We start from the raw sequence: 12,407 nt of genomic DNA, 5'->3' as shown, positions 1-12,407 counted from the left end.
AGAGACTGACTCAGTGCCAGGAGCTGTTGGCACTGCCTACTGGTCTCAGAGGACTGTCAGCTTGGCACGAGCTGCCTGGCTGTTGTCTTACTCTAGTGATGACCAAGAAGATGAGGAGCTGAGGAGTGAGGATGAGTTTTCTCTAGGGATGAACTGCCTGGTAGTGATCTATTCCTAAGTGGTAAGCCCTAAACACACGTACACACAAGCACCACTAAATGGACTCAGTGCACTGTGTGTGATGTGTGTTTATAATGTATGTGTGTATATGTAATAATAACAATCAAAGAAGAGGTCAAGAAACTGAGAGGGAGTGGGTGGGGGGGACACATAGGAGGCGATGGAGTAGGGACTGGCAGGGTGGAAAGATGCACATATAATACTCATGTACGGAAGTCTCACAGATTAAACACATTATATAAAAAAGGAGAGTCTGTCAACTTCTGAGCAGCAATGGTGCGCTGTGCTGTCACACAGGAGCCCGTCCTGCCTCTCCTTTTCTGTTCACCTCCAGTGGGAAGCCTGAGGTTGGCCATAGTGGGAGATACACACTACAGAGATCAGGAACCACACCAGTCAGGACCCGGTGGTAGGCACAGGTAGTGTCAAAATGCAATCAGGTAAGATTTGAGATTTCAACCATATTTACTGACAGGAGTTACCAGTTCTTTCCCTCAATGATTTAATTCTCATTTAAAACTAAAATCGACAAGATTTTTTTTAAAATATGTATTTCAGTACTGGGGAGATGGCTCAGTGGTTAAGAGCACTGGTTGCTCTTCCAGAGGACACAGGTTTGATTCCCAGCATCATATGGCAGCTAACAACTGTCTGTAACCCCAGTTCCAGGGGATCCAACACCCTCTTCTGGCCTCTGCCAAGATTTCACAACACGGTTGCACTTACATACATGCAGTCAGTACACACATACATACAAATAAAATAAAAATAAGTAGCCAGGTGTGGTGGCACATGCCTTTAATCCCAGCACTTGGGAGGCAGAGGCAGGCATTTTTGTGAATTTGAGGCCAGCCTGGTCTACCTAGTGAGTTCCAGGACAGCTGGGGCTATGGGGAGACCCTGTCTCAAAAAGACAAAAATAAAAATAAAAATAAAATAAAAGACTTCCTTAGATACATGTTTTCAATATGTTCTTTTTCAACAGTAACAAATGATTAACATTAGACTCCTTCTCTAAGCAAATCGTCTCACCAAACACACACACAGTGCGTACATCTAGGCAGCAGAAAACCTTGGGTACTGTCAGCAGACGGTGGCTACGGGGTTCTGGGACTGGTCCCAAGTAGGACAAGTGTTGTAAAAAAGGAGCCTGCTGCTGCTTGGAGCTGGGAGTGGGGACCAGTCTCCAGGCATCGCGGATGTGGAAGCCAGTGCCCCACGCAGCTGCAGGACCTACATTTACACTAACATAACAGAAAATTCAAGCTACAACAGACTCGACAGAAATGGCCCCAAACAGTAGGAGGCTGAGGTTCATGTTCACATAATCAAGTAGTCCTGGATGCACAGTTCCCACACAGGCAAGTAATCCAAGATAAAGTGCAGTAAATAAATGAAAAAAACCGAAGAAGTCGGAGGAAGGACTCACACAGGGAGGAATGGCCTCGCAACTGAGATTACAAGCAATCTGTTCCAAAAATATGGTATTTGATGTTCGTTCCTCCAACTGCGCAGCTGTTCTAGTTCACAGAATATAACCTCAGCACCAAGGCAGAAAGATGAGGTCCTTCCCTCCTCTCAAGAGAGCCAACCTTCATTCCAGTCCTGGAGAATTTGGACGTTCTGGCTTTCTTGAAGACAGACCCCAGCACTCTACACAGCACCAGAGAGAGTTCCCCTCCGCCTGAGACTTCGCAAGTAAACCTGTGAGAACTTCTCCAACACAGACCAATGAAAGGCTCTGTGTGCATCACCTTGTCCCTACTGAAAATGAGACCTTTGCGTTCAGGGGGAAACAAAACACTAGGAATGTGACTCACACACGGCGCACTCCAAGCTCCCTTTCTTCACAAAGAATGTAGTTCTCGTGTGGGAACTGACCATTGCTCTCCATGATGCCTGTGGTTTCAGCTTAGGATAGGTATCAGTTTCTGTAATCTTGTTCTTGATGGTTTCCAGGAAACCCAGGAAGCAAATCCCGATCTTAAGGAAAAGCAATTGAACCTGTGCAGACAACCATCGGCTGTCTACTTAACAATGAATTGGGTTTTCATAGGCTGCAATAATAATTCATAAAACAGCATCATGATGAATAGAGTAGAAAGTAATGAGAATCAGACCGTGTGTCTGATAGAGTGAATGCCTGGCTAGGAATCTGCAGACAGTATCACTTCTGGTCCTAATGCCCATCCTGAGGAACAGGTATTACCCACGCCGGTCAGTAGAGGAAACTGAGGCTCAGTGGCATAGGCCAATGTGAGTAAGGTCAAAATGCTACAAAGCAATGGAATGGTGGGGTGAAGGACGACTGCCTCATTCTCAGGGCTTTGAACATTTGTTTGTGGGGGGAGGGCATGTCACAGTGCACATGTGACGACGGTCAGAAGACAACCTACGAGGTGCCAGTTCTCTCCTTCCACCCTGTGATTTCTGGGAAAGAAACTTCGTGTCAGGCTTGGCAGCGAGTGTCTTTTCCAGTGGAGCCATGTCGCCAGCCCCTATTTTGAGGTTTGAGTCCCACTCAGCATGCACTGAGAATTCAGAAAGTGGTCAGAACAGCAGCAGGGCACAGGAGTGGTGTGGTACCTGAGGAGACAGCGGCATCCAAAACATGTGCTTCGGAAACACCTGCAGATGCACAAGGTGTGGAAAACTGCCTAGCAGTCAGTGCCAAATAATTTAAAAATATAACCTATACAGAACACGGGACATGTCACTGCCCAGGCTTCAGGGTCTAGCGGTGCCTAACCTGTACCAAGCACCATTCTATGTTTAGAATGATTTTATCTGCCACATACTTTATAGGCTTAGAGATGAAACACTTGACTTCAGTTGAAACTAGTTCTCTCCTTACTGACAGATTTGGAGGTCTATATTTTATTTTCGTGTTATTCAAAAGATGCAATTCTGAGAATGTCTAGGGATTCGATGAAGCTGTCCTGGACATGTCTGGCTGCATCTGTGTCTGGCTATGCATGTCTGGGAATCCATCTGCCTGTGTCTTGAATCCACCTGTATTTCTAGGAGTCTGTCTGCGTGTGACTACAAGTCTGTCTGCCTGTATATCTGAGTGTCTGTCTGTGTGTCTGCCAGCATGTCTAGGAATCTACCTGTGTGTTGTCATCTGACACTAACAAAGAGAGAGCTGGATTTCAGAAGATAAATCTTAGTTACTTCGGAGGAAACTTTTGTTAGAAGCGCGCAGTGCTCCATTTAACTTATGTCATGCTGCTCCTGAGAGCATCCTGCGTGTCAGCCTTTCCGCCCTCCTCAAGGTCTTTCACAGCCTGCCTGTGTGTTCTATGCTGTTTATGAAGGCTTGTTCTGAACTTTACCTCCCACTTTCCAGAAAAATTACCCATATGCTCTATGGTGGTTAATTTTACATGTCACTGTGATTTATGGGATAGGTGGAACTAGAAAAGCTCGGGATGTCCCTGGAGTATTTCTGGAGATTGATGTTGGATGCGGAAGCCTTGTAAGGAAGGTCCATCCATCCAAGTGACTGGGGCCAGACAGAACCTCTCAGTCTCTGTTGTCCGTCTTTCTCTTTCTGTGTCTTCCTGCCTCCACCCACTTCTCCCTCGCTGAGACATCCTTCTGTCTTTGCACACCACACCTCCGGGCTCCGGCCTCTGTACCCAGCACTTACAGTAGCAGCTCCTCCGGGTCCTCAGGCTTTCAGCTGGACTGAGATTACATCATCAGCCCTTGTTGTTCTTTGCACACCACACCTCCGGGCTCCGGCCTCTGTACCCAGCACTTACAGCAGCAGCTCCTCCGGGTCCTCAGGCTTTCAGCTGGACTGAGGTTACATCATCAGCCCTTGTTGCTGAGGTCTTTGGACTTGGGCAGGTCCTATTACTGCCTTCTTGAGTTCTCCAGATGACAGGCGGCCTGTCCTGGCATTCCTCAGTCACTGCCCTCTAGTGAAGCAAGGCCCCTAGTGAGTCCCGTCTTGCATGCAGCATTGCTCACTCTCTGCATATCCTTACCCATGCCCTCTTCAGAGAACTCTGACTAAGCGCCCGCTAGGCAACACCTACTCTATGTCTCACTTAGTGGCACTTCTTTTTACATTTATTGATTGGCTGATTGACTGACTGATTGATTTTATGGGTGTATGGGCCATGATTGATTGATTGATTGATTGATTGATTTTATGGGTGTATGGGCCATGATTGATTGATTGATTGATAGATTTTATGGGTGTATGGGCCATGATTGATTGATTGATTGATTGATTTTATGGGTGTATGGGCCATGATTGATTGATGATTGATTGATTGATGGATGGATGGATTTTATGGGCGTATGGGCCATGGTGCATGTGTGGCAGTCAGAGGATGAGGTGAAGGCATGCAGGACTCAGTTCACTCTGCCCACCATGTGGGTTCTGGGGACAGAACTCAGGTTTTGTCAAGCTTGCCTGCTAGTGGGCTTTCACACTGAGGCATCTTGATGGTCCTTAACCACACTACTTAATCTCCATCTCCTACACATGGCTGCCGTGAGCCTGAGTTTTCACGTGGCAAGTGTTCAGAGCGGGGACCTCTTGCGCACTGAAGCCTGGAATCAATTAAAAGTCACTGTCGCTGCAGTGCCATTCATCTCTAACAGCAGAGCAAACACACGGTGTGTGGGGCTGGACCACTGCACTCATCGGAATGGTGGCCTGTCCATGCCTCCTGAGCACTGCCTGTCTTGCCTCCAAGAGACACAGTGGTCTGCTCTCAGTGCTCCTTTCCCCAGACCCAAGCTCTAACAGGCCTTACTGTCCTACTAGTCTCTTCATCAAAACTCTTCTTTAAAATCATAATGCATGTGAAAAATTAACTGATTCTATTGCTTTTAAAAGACTTCCAGTCTTTGTGAATGGCCATTCCATCGATCGCATTTCTAATTATCAGCTAACCCAGCAGAGGACACGGATGCGCTGCCAGTCAGGAGAGGCCCTTTAAGTCCCTAAATGGCATGCATTCTGAAGCACATGAAGATGAGCTCAGGAAAACCAGGACATGTTGTGCACCTACATGGCCCGTATCTCCCACCTCTTCTCACGGATTGGCGGCATCATAATCAAACAGGACTACAGAGCCTGCCGACCAGCAGCGCACTCAGGCCAGAAGCAGTTTTCAAGCCTATTGACATGCTCCTATGGGCTTAAGTTGTTCAGGAGCAAATCTATTCTGAGTTTCCAGGACCAACACACTTATTTAGACTTAGTAATGGCCAACAGTTAGAGGCCTCACAAAGCCGTTTCATATTAATAATCTTAATCTAGAGAACTTGCGTGTTCTCTAGAAAGAAGTAGAGCCTTCAGGGGAGGGGGGGAGCTGCAACTGTCCAGTGAACTGCTTGGGGTGTTGCACGCCACAGGGTGCCTTCCAGTGGAAACATGCTCAGCACACAGGGCACACTTGCCCAGAAGGCACCAGGTGAGCATCAGAGTGATGGCCATGCTCAGGTGCCCACCCCTTCAGCAGCACCCACATCCGCAGAGCCAGGCCAAGAGCCCACTGGAAGGGTCTGCTGCCATCTTATTCAGGGCCTGTGTCCTGTTCCATCCTTTGGGTTCACACAGACACCTGCTTCAAAAAGCAAGGAGGACCACCTTGAAGAAGACACCATGTGCTCTTCACTCTGAACTGAAGCGATGTTTTAATGACCCAGCAGCAAGTCTTGCTTGGATTCTCAGACTGGGGAGGCAAAGTGGAGAGAGTCAGCATCCTTCAGAAGTCTCCTGTGTTTTCAGAGTTGATCAACAAGAAATGCTTCAGCAAAAAAAAGCAAAATGAGTCTCCCAGAGCCCAGAAGATGCTCTGCTGTACATTCAGCATCCCCAGGAGGGCAAGGCACCCTACCCTGGGAGCATGCTGCTAGCGATACGGCCCAGGACTACAGAAGCACAGGGGACCGGCCTCTGCTGGAGGTCAGCGATGCTGAGCTGAGGAACGGAGAACGGAATCTCATTTCCCAGAGACTGCTTCTATAAGTTACTAAAGTAGTAGCTGAGTAACCCCCATTTGTGGTGACTTGGCTTAATAAAGAGAGTCCTGTCCCTGCACAGACATGGGAGGGGTCAGAAACACCAACCCTACCTGAAAACTACTGGAAACCAATGGCTGTGGGAAGGGGAGAGCCATTCCTTTAGAGCTGGGGCTCTTGGTGGGTTAACCAGGCTCCAGTGGATGATCCACACCAAAGGACACTGGGGATACAAGTTTGACCCTATAGACTTTATGGGTGGGGGGTAGTAAGGGACAATCTTGGCTATGATGGATCTAAAGATGATCAAAATATGTTGTATGAAATCTGCAAAAATCAATTTAAAAAGGAATTTTTAAAGTTTCCTGAGATTTCCCCTAATTTCAATTTTTAATTATTTTTATTATTATTATTTTTTCTGTATTTCATACAGAACAGCTCAAAAACTCCTAATCATCTTTATGCTCCCCCACCCCCACTGGAGCCCATATACTCAGTCATCCCTATCAAGGCCCACTGGGTTGTCAGTGTTCCCAACCATTCCCCAGTGCAAGTCCATCCACTAAGTCTAGTCAGCCTATCTAGAGTCCCTTGTTTTAGGAAGATCAGCTCTTCTTCATCCAGCAGCAATCAGTTGCCAACATTCCTTCAGATAAGATTGAGGTCTGCTGTTATTGTAATGATGTCTTTAAAGGTTTATTAGTCTGTAAATTACCAGATATTTGATTCATTTAAGAATGTATCAATACTGCGGAGGTCACTGCTCCTGCAGAGGACTCGGGTTCAATTCCCAGCATCCACACGGTGGCTAATAACTCTACATAACTCCAGTTAAAGGGCATCCAACACCTTCTTTTGACCTCAATGAGCATTGCACGATGTGGGTGCACTCACATATATGCAGGCAATACACTCATACACATAGAAAATAAAAATAATAAAAAAGTATCAATATAAAAAAGATTACAGAGTTGAGAATATAAACTGAGAATTCAGAATATAAACTGAGCCTCACTGCATTCCTCATGGACAGGGAAGAGCGGCCATGGGCAAAGTGGGAATCTTTCATAATGGTCAGACACTTACATTAAACTGAGCTTTTATCCCAAGCAGAACTTCCCTGGTTAGGGAGAAAACATGAGCTATTACTGTCTTCCTGTGTAAGACTCTCAAATGTGTGCATGCAACAAACAGCAGACAGCACTTTCCCTGTTCGGCAGATACGAAACGCGAGCCCAGTGCGTCACCACGTTACCAGTACACTAACGTCATTTCTTTTTTTTAACAAACTCATATCTTGAGATAAATGCAAATATCAGGAGACATTTTTCTTCATAAGCATCTTAAGGCTCTTCCTAAAATATGTACAGGCAGGGATCACTGCTTGTAGTTCACACAGGACATGTAAATGTGAAAAGGATAAACTGAGTGACCGCAGACAAAAGGCTTCTGTGTGAGCTGTAACTTGGCCGCTGGACACAGCACTTACTTACGTTAGCACAGTGCAAGGCCAGGGCGCAGAAGACGGCGAACATCTTGAAGTTGTTCTCGTCTGTCTTGGAGAAGGCGCTGCCGCTGATCTTGTTCACCATCTGCACCACGCCGATCACGCTGCCACGGCTCACGATGGGCATGCACAGAATGTTGCGCGTGGTGTAGCCTGTGTATAAGTCCACTTCCCTGTGAGAGAGGAGGGAACATTCTATCACCAGATCGCAAAGGCAGGCCTGTCAGGAGCAGTCCCTCATCAGCTGCAACTCAGCCGTGCAGTTTGTGTCCATGTACAAACAGCTGTACGAACTGCACATTCAGGGACAGTGCGAGGTGTGACAGTGTTTTGTTCAAACCTTCTCTAAAACATTCTGTCTTGTTTATAGCAGTTTTCCAGGATGGCCTCCACTAGAGGCCCAGGGCCTACCAACTGTGCTCACAATGTCAGCATCATTAGTGAACAGACAAACAGGCATTTCAGAGGAAAATACATGAAGTCTGGCAGACGACATGTTCCCTTAATTCACTCATGCTGATGAGATGTAACTTGCTAAACCAATTTAAACAGTCTTCACATTGAAAGTGAGAAAGGGGTCAGCAACCACATCCACCACAAGGACAGCCCACCCCTAGCCGCTAAAGAAGAGAAAGCGTGGCCACTTTCATCTGTGACCAGAGTGTGGGTTCATGAAGCCAAAGGATGACCCTGTCCTAACGCGAACCCCCCAGCCCTTGTTATCACCAGCACTCATCTCCGTTGAGTGGACACATCACGTTTTATTTATCCACTCACCAGGAAATGGACAAGGTCACTTGGAGAACTGCAATGGGGTGGCTCGGCAGACATGCGGCCAAGCCTTCGTGTGGACAAGTGATTTCGCTTTTCTTGGTATAATACTAGGAGGCCGCTGATGGAAAGTTTAAACGTTTGAGAAGCTGCACAGCCATTTCCCCAAGAGGCTGTGCTTCCATCACTGTGTGTGACAGCTGCAGCGCAGGCTTTCACAAAGCACCCAGCGTGACGACGCCAGGACATGGACTGACTGCTCACCTCTGAAGACCCTCTAGCAGGACAGGCTGCTCGTCAGCAGCCTAAAAAAAACCGTCAGGTGTGGGTATCTGAATACACTGACTACCGATAAGAGACTGGGAAACAGAGAGCTGAGACTCTCCGAAAGAGGCCTCAGCCCAGCGCGACCTCAAAGGAGAAACGCCAGCACGGAACTGTCTCTTACCGGTTAAAGCGTGGATCCGCATACGCATCTGGAATGTTCAGGACTTCGCCTGTTCTTGCTACTTGGCCAGCAATTCCCTTCTCGATCGAAAATCTGCAGAAACGAAAGAGAGGGACATGGTAACTGAATACCATGTTATGAAACCATTCTGAAATATCTCGTCGACATCCAATATTGAATTAAAGCCTTAGCTTTTCATCCCACAAGGTTCATTTTCAATCTTGATCAGCTACATACAGTCAAGTACTACATAGTGGCATTTCAGTCAGTAACAGTGTCTACAACGGTGATCTCACAACATTACAGAGATAAAAAGCTCCTGCCGTGGAGCTGCTACGACGTCCTGGTACAACTCAAGCTTCTATCTGAGGAGACACTAGAATAAAACTACTGTGCTTTGAGTTCTATCAAAGTGTAACACACACCACACACAGGATCTGACATAATCAGCTCATTTGTGAGACTGCATTATAGTCCTATGCACTTTCCGTTTATACGTTTCAGAGCATATACATGTCCATATATGTAAGCAGACATAGGCATATACATGTGTTGATTATGAAACAGCCTCAGGCCAGTCCTTCAGGAAGGTGCTGCTGCTGCAGTTGACGAGGCTCGGTTTGTGTAACTGGCCCTGAAGACCTTCCGGGGGATGGAATGTGGGGGTAGAAAAGAGTGTGCTGATGGCAACAGTGGTGCTCATGTCCCCAGTTTGTCAGTCAAGGCTAACGCTTGTGTTTCTGTTAGTTTTTTAACAACAAGAAAGCTTTAAAAATCTGAGAATTGTACATTGTAAAGTTTGCAAGCTGCCAAGGGAGAAAACCAAGCAATGGTCCTACCCAGTTGTAATGTCTATGAGCCACAACAATGATGGCCCACCAAATACTCTCTATTGGTACAACGATGCCACTTTTATCTTGGGGATAATCAACAGCTGTAGAATTGGATGTAAGGCCTGTTCACGAGGTGAGATCCATGCATTCTACTGTGAACACAGCCAAGTGCACACGGTTGGAGAGGTCACAGCTCCCAGAGAAGAATCTACCCCATCACTTTCCTAGACCAAGGTAATTTCTTACTATATCCCAAACAGATAGCCTTCTATTCACAGACAAGGGTAACTCCCGCCATTTCTCAAAGTACCTTCTTTTTGCAACAATTGATAGACCGATAGATTGTTACAAAGTCCCACAACTGATCAAAATGGAAAGAGTGTCTGTGCGGTGCCCAGCTCTAAGTGGCACATCCACAATGCAACCTCTACACCTAAGGCTTATCATAGCAGAAGGGACAGAAAGATCGTAAGAGCCAGAGGAACAGGATGCTTGCTGCTAGTTGATGCGTTCTAGACAGGACAGGGAAGCTGCACGGTGACATCCCCACAGTGTGGTCGTCTAACAAGATCTGCATGTGACAAGACCGGTTGACATGCCAATGTGTATGGGGGAAATTTCACAGGGTCTCCCTTCTAAGCCTTATGTTAGATGCACATATTACTTTTACATTTACATGTCCTAAATAACCTTATAAGTTAGGTAAAAAGATATATGAATCCGGAAAACAAAAGTCATTACTTGAAACCATGTTTTAAGACATACTCCATAATATATGAGAATATAATTGAGCACAGACTGAAACAAAATTTTCCAACTGATCTTTTCAACACTAACTAATAGTAATCTCTTATATTGGCAAATCACCATATAAATTGCAATATGCTTCATTACAAATCTTCTTAGTGGATTTTCAACAGAGTGAGGTGAAGTCTGTTGGGTTCACTAACTTCTAGACATATGGTCAAACCCCAGCTATGTCTGGATTTCATGCACACAGGACTTGGACTGTATGCTGTTTGCAACCCAAGGATTACATAGAAATAAAATACAAATACCTTTGCTTCTCTAATTCACTCATTTTTAAAAACAATCAAAACATGAACATCAATTGATACATTTACTCATGTTTTGATAGTATGAGACTTAATGTGCAAATATCACATTAATATTTTTCTCATCATTGCATTATCATCATACATGGGTTCATGTCAAAATTTAGTTAAGAAATGTATTTACAATGAGCACTAAGATTTTTCAGAAACTCAAAAGAGAACTGATACAAGTTAGAATTAAGATATGTGAGCCTGGGGCTGGAGAGATGGTTCAGTGGTTAAGAACAATGACTGCTCTTGCAGAGGACCCAGGTTCGATTCCCAGCACTCACATGGCTGGTAACAACCATCTCTAACTTCAGTTCCAGGGGATCTGATGCCTTCTTCTGTCCACAGGCATTGCATGACACAGGTGCACTTATATACATGCAGGCAACACACTCACACACATAAAATAAAAATAATAAATAATTTAACAAAAAAAAGATATGTGAGCCTGTGGCAGTGGTGGTGTCGAGAGGGGGACCCATGTCAGCTCGATTAAATAAGGGCCCGAAGGGGAGGTGAGAAATGGGTGGTGGGCCAGCACTAGATTGAGAAGTATTTGAGACTGATTGCTGCTGGGTGAGGGAGAATATGACTTACATACGGCCGCTGGATGGGCTGATCAGACTCCAGTGGACACATTTACATTGAAGGACATTTAGGTACAAACACCTGAATGAATAGGACTCAGCATGTATGGCAGAGTGCACAGGGTTCAGTGAGAAGATGAGGAGGCATGGATTAGGAGGGGATCTGGATTTGAGTGAGAAATGTTGTATGAAATTTTAAAAGCTCAATAAAAAATGTTTGGTGTGAATGTACAAAAATTCATTAAAAAATACATTGGAAAAAAGATATCCAAAAAGTGAACCAACATTGCATAAAACTCAACACTGCCATCTTCCTGGATTTCTCATACTTTGACAAGCACAAATGAGATGCACGAGCTGTGCCAGAGTCCATCTGTGATGCACACGTCTCTACCTCATGTGCAAGGTTTGAACGGGACCTTTCAATCAGCTCTGAGCAGAAGCCACAGGTGCGGAGCAGACCCTGGGATGCAGGAGACTGGCTTGCACCAATCCTAAGGCCATGGAGCCTCATTCCCTTAACGTGTGTGCCCGGGCTTCGCTGCTTCCCCAATCAGATCAATACCAGCTTTGATAGGAACACCGAGACTTTAGGAGAAACTAGTTTAGTTAAGTGACTATGTCCAGACTGGAAAGACCAGCTCTACAATCAGACCAAGGAATGAAACAGGTTTAAGACCCCATGTACTTTGACCTTACCATCACCCTAGAAATAGCCCCTGTGGCAAGTCACACTGTGTTCCGTGCTATTAGTTCCCTTACACCGCAGAGTGGCCAAATTTAGAGCAATTCTTAATTAATGAGGACGTGGCGTGTTACCGGAGAATTTTACTTGGGAGGTTAAACCACACACAGAAGCGAAAAGAACGTCAATGAAAAGAACTTCCACTTGTGTCTGTGAGGCGGGATCCCTCCACCTGTCCAGTGCTCCTTGCAGGTTTCCAGGGTGACAGGACTCAACCACCCGGCTCCCAGCAACAGATAAATGCC

General features: G+C 45.9%; 1 protein-coding gene across 5 annotated transcripts in view; it reads right to left on the bottom strand.

Annotated features, from left to right (window-relative positions):
- Positions 1 to 12,407, bottom strand: part of Pde10a (phosphodiesterase 10A) — a 517,525-nt gene that overhangs the window by 35,426 nt on the left and 469,692 nt on the right. For all 5 annotated transcript variants that reach the window (XM_029564535.1, XM_008835118.3, XM_008835119.3 and 2 more), the window contains 2 exons: positions 8,895 to 8,987; positions 7,662 to 7,848 (listed from right to left, as the gene is read on the bottom strand). In XM_029564535.1, coding sequence (XP_029420395.1) covers positions 7,662 to 7,848; positions 8,895 to 8,987 — 280 coding nt within the window. The remainder of the gene's footprint in view (positions 1 to 7,661; positions 7,849 to 8,894; positions 8,988 to 12,407) is intronic.

The sequence above is a fragment of the Nannospalax galili genome, unplaced genomic scaffold (assembly GCF_000622305.1).
Source record: "Nannospalax galili isolate Female #2095 unplaced genomic scaffold, S.galili_v1.0 scaffold1157, whole genome shotgun sequence".
Lineage (NCBI taxonomy): Eukaryota > Metazoa > Chordata > Mammalia > Rodentia > Spalacidae > Nannospalax > Nannospalax galili.
The sequence above is the reverse complement of the archived record's forward strand: the minus strand, read 5'-3'. Positions and strand labels throughout refer to the sequence as shown.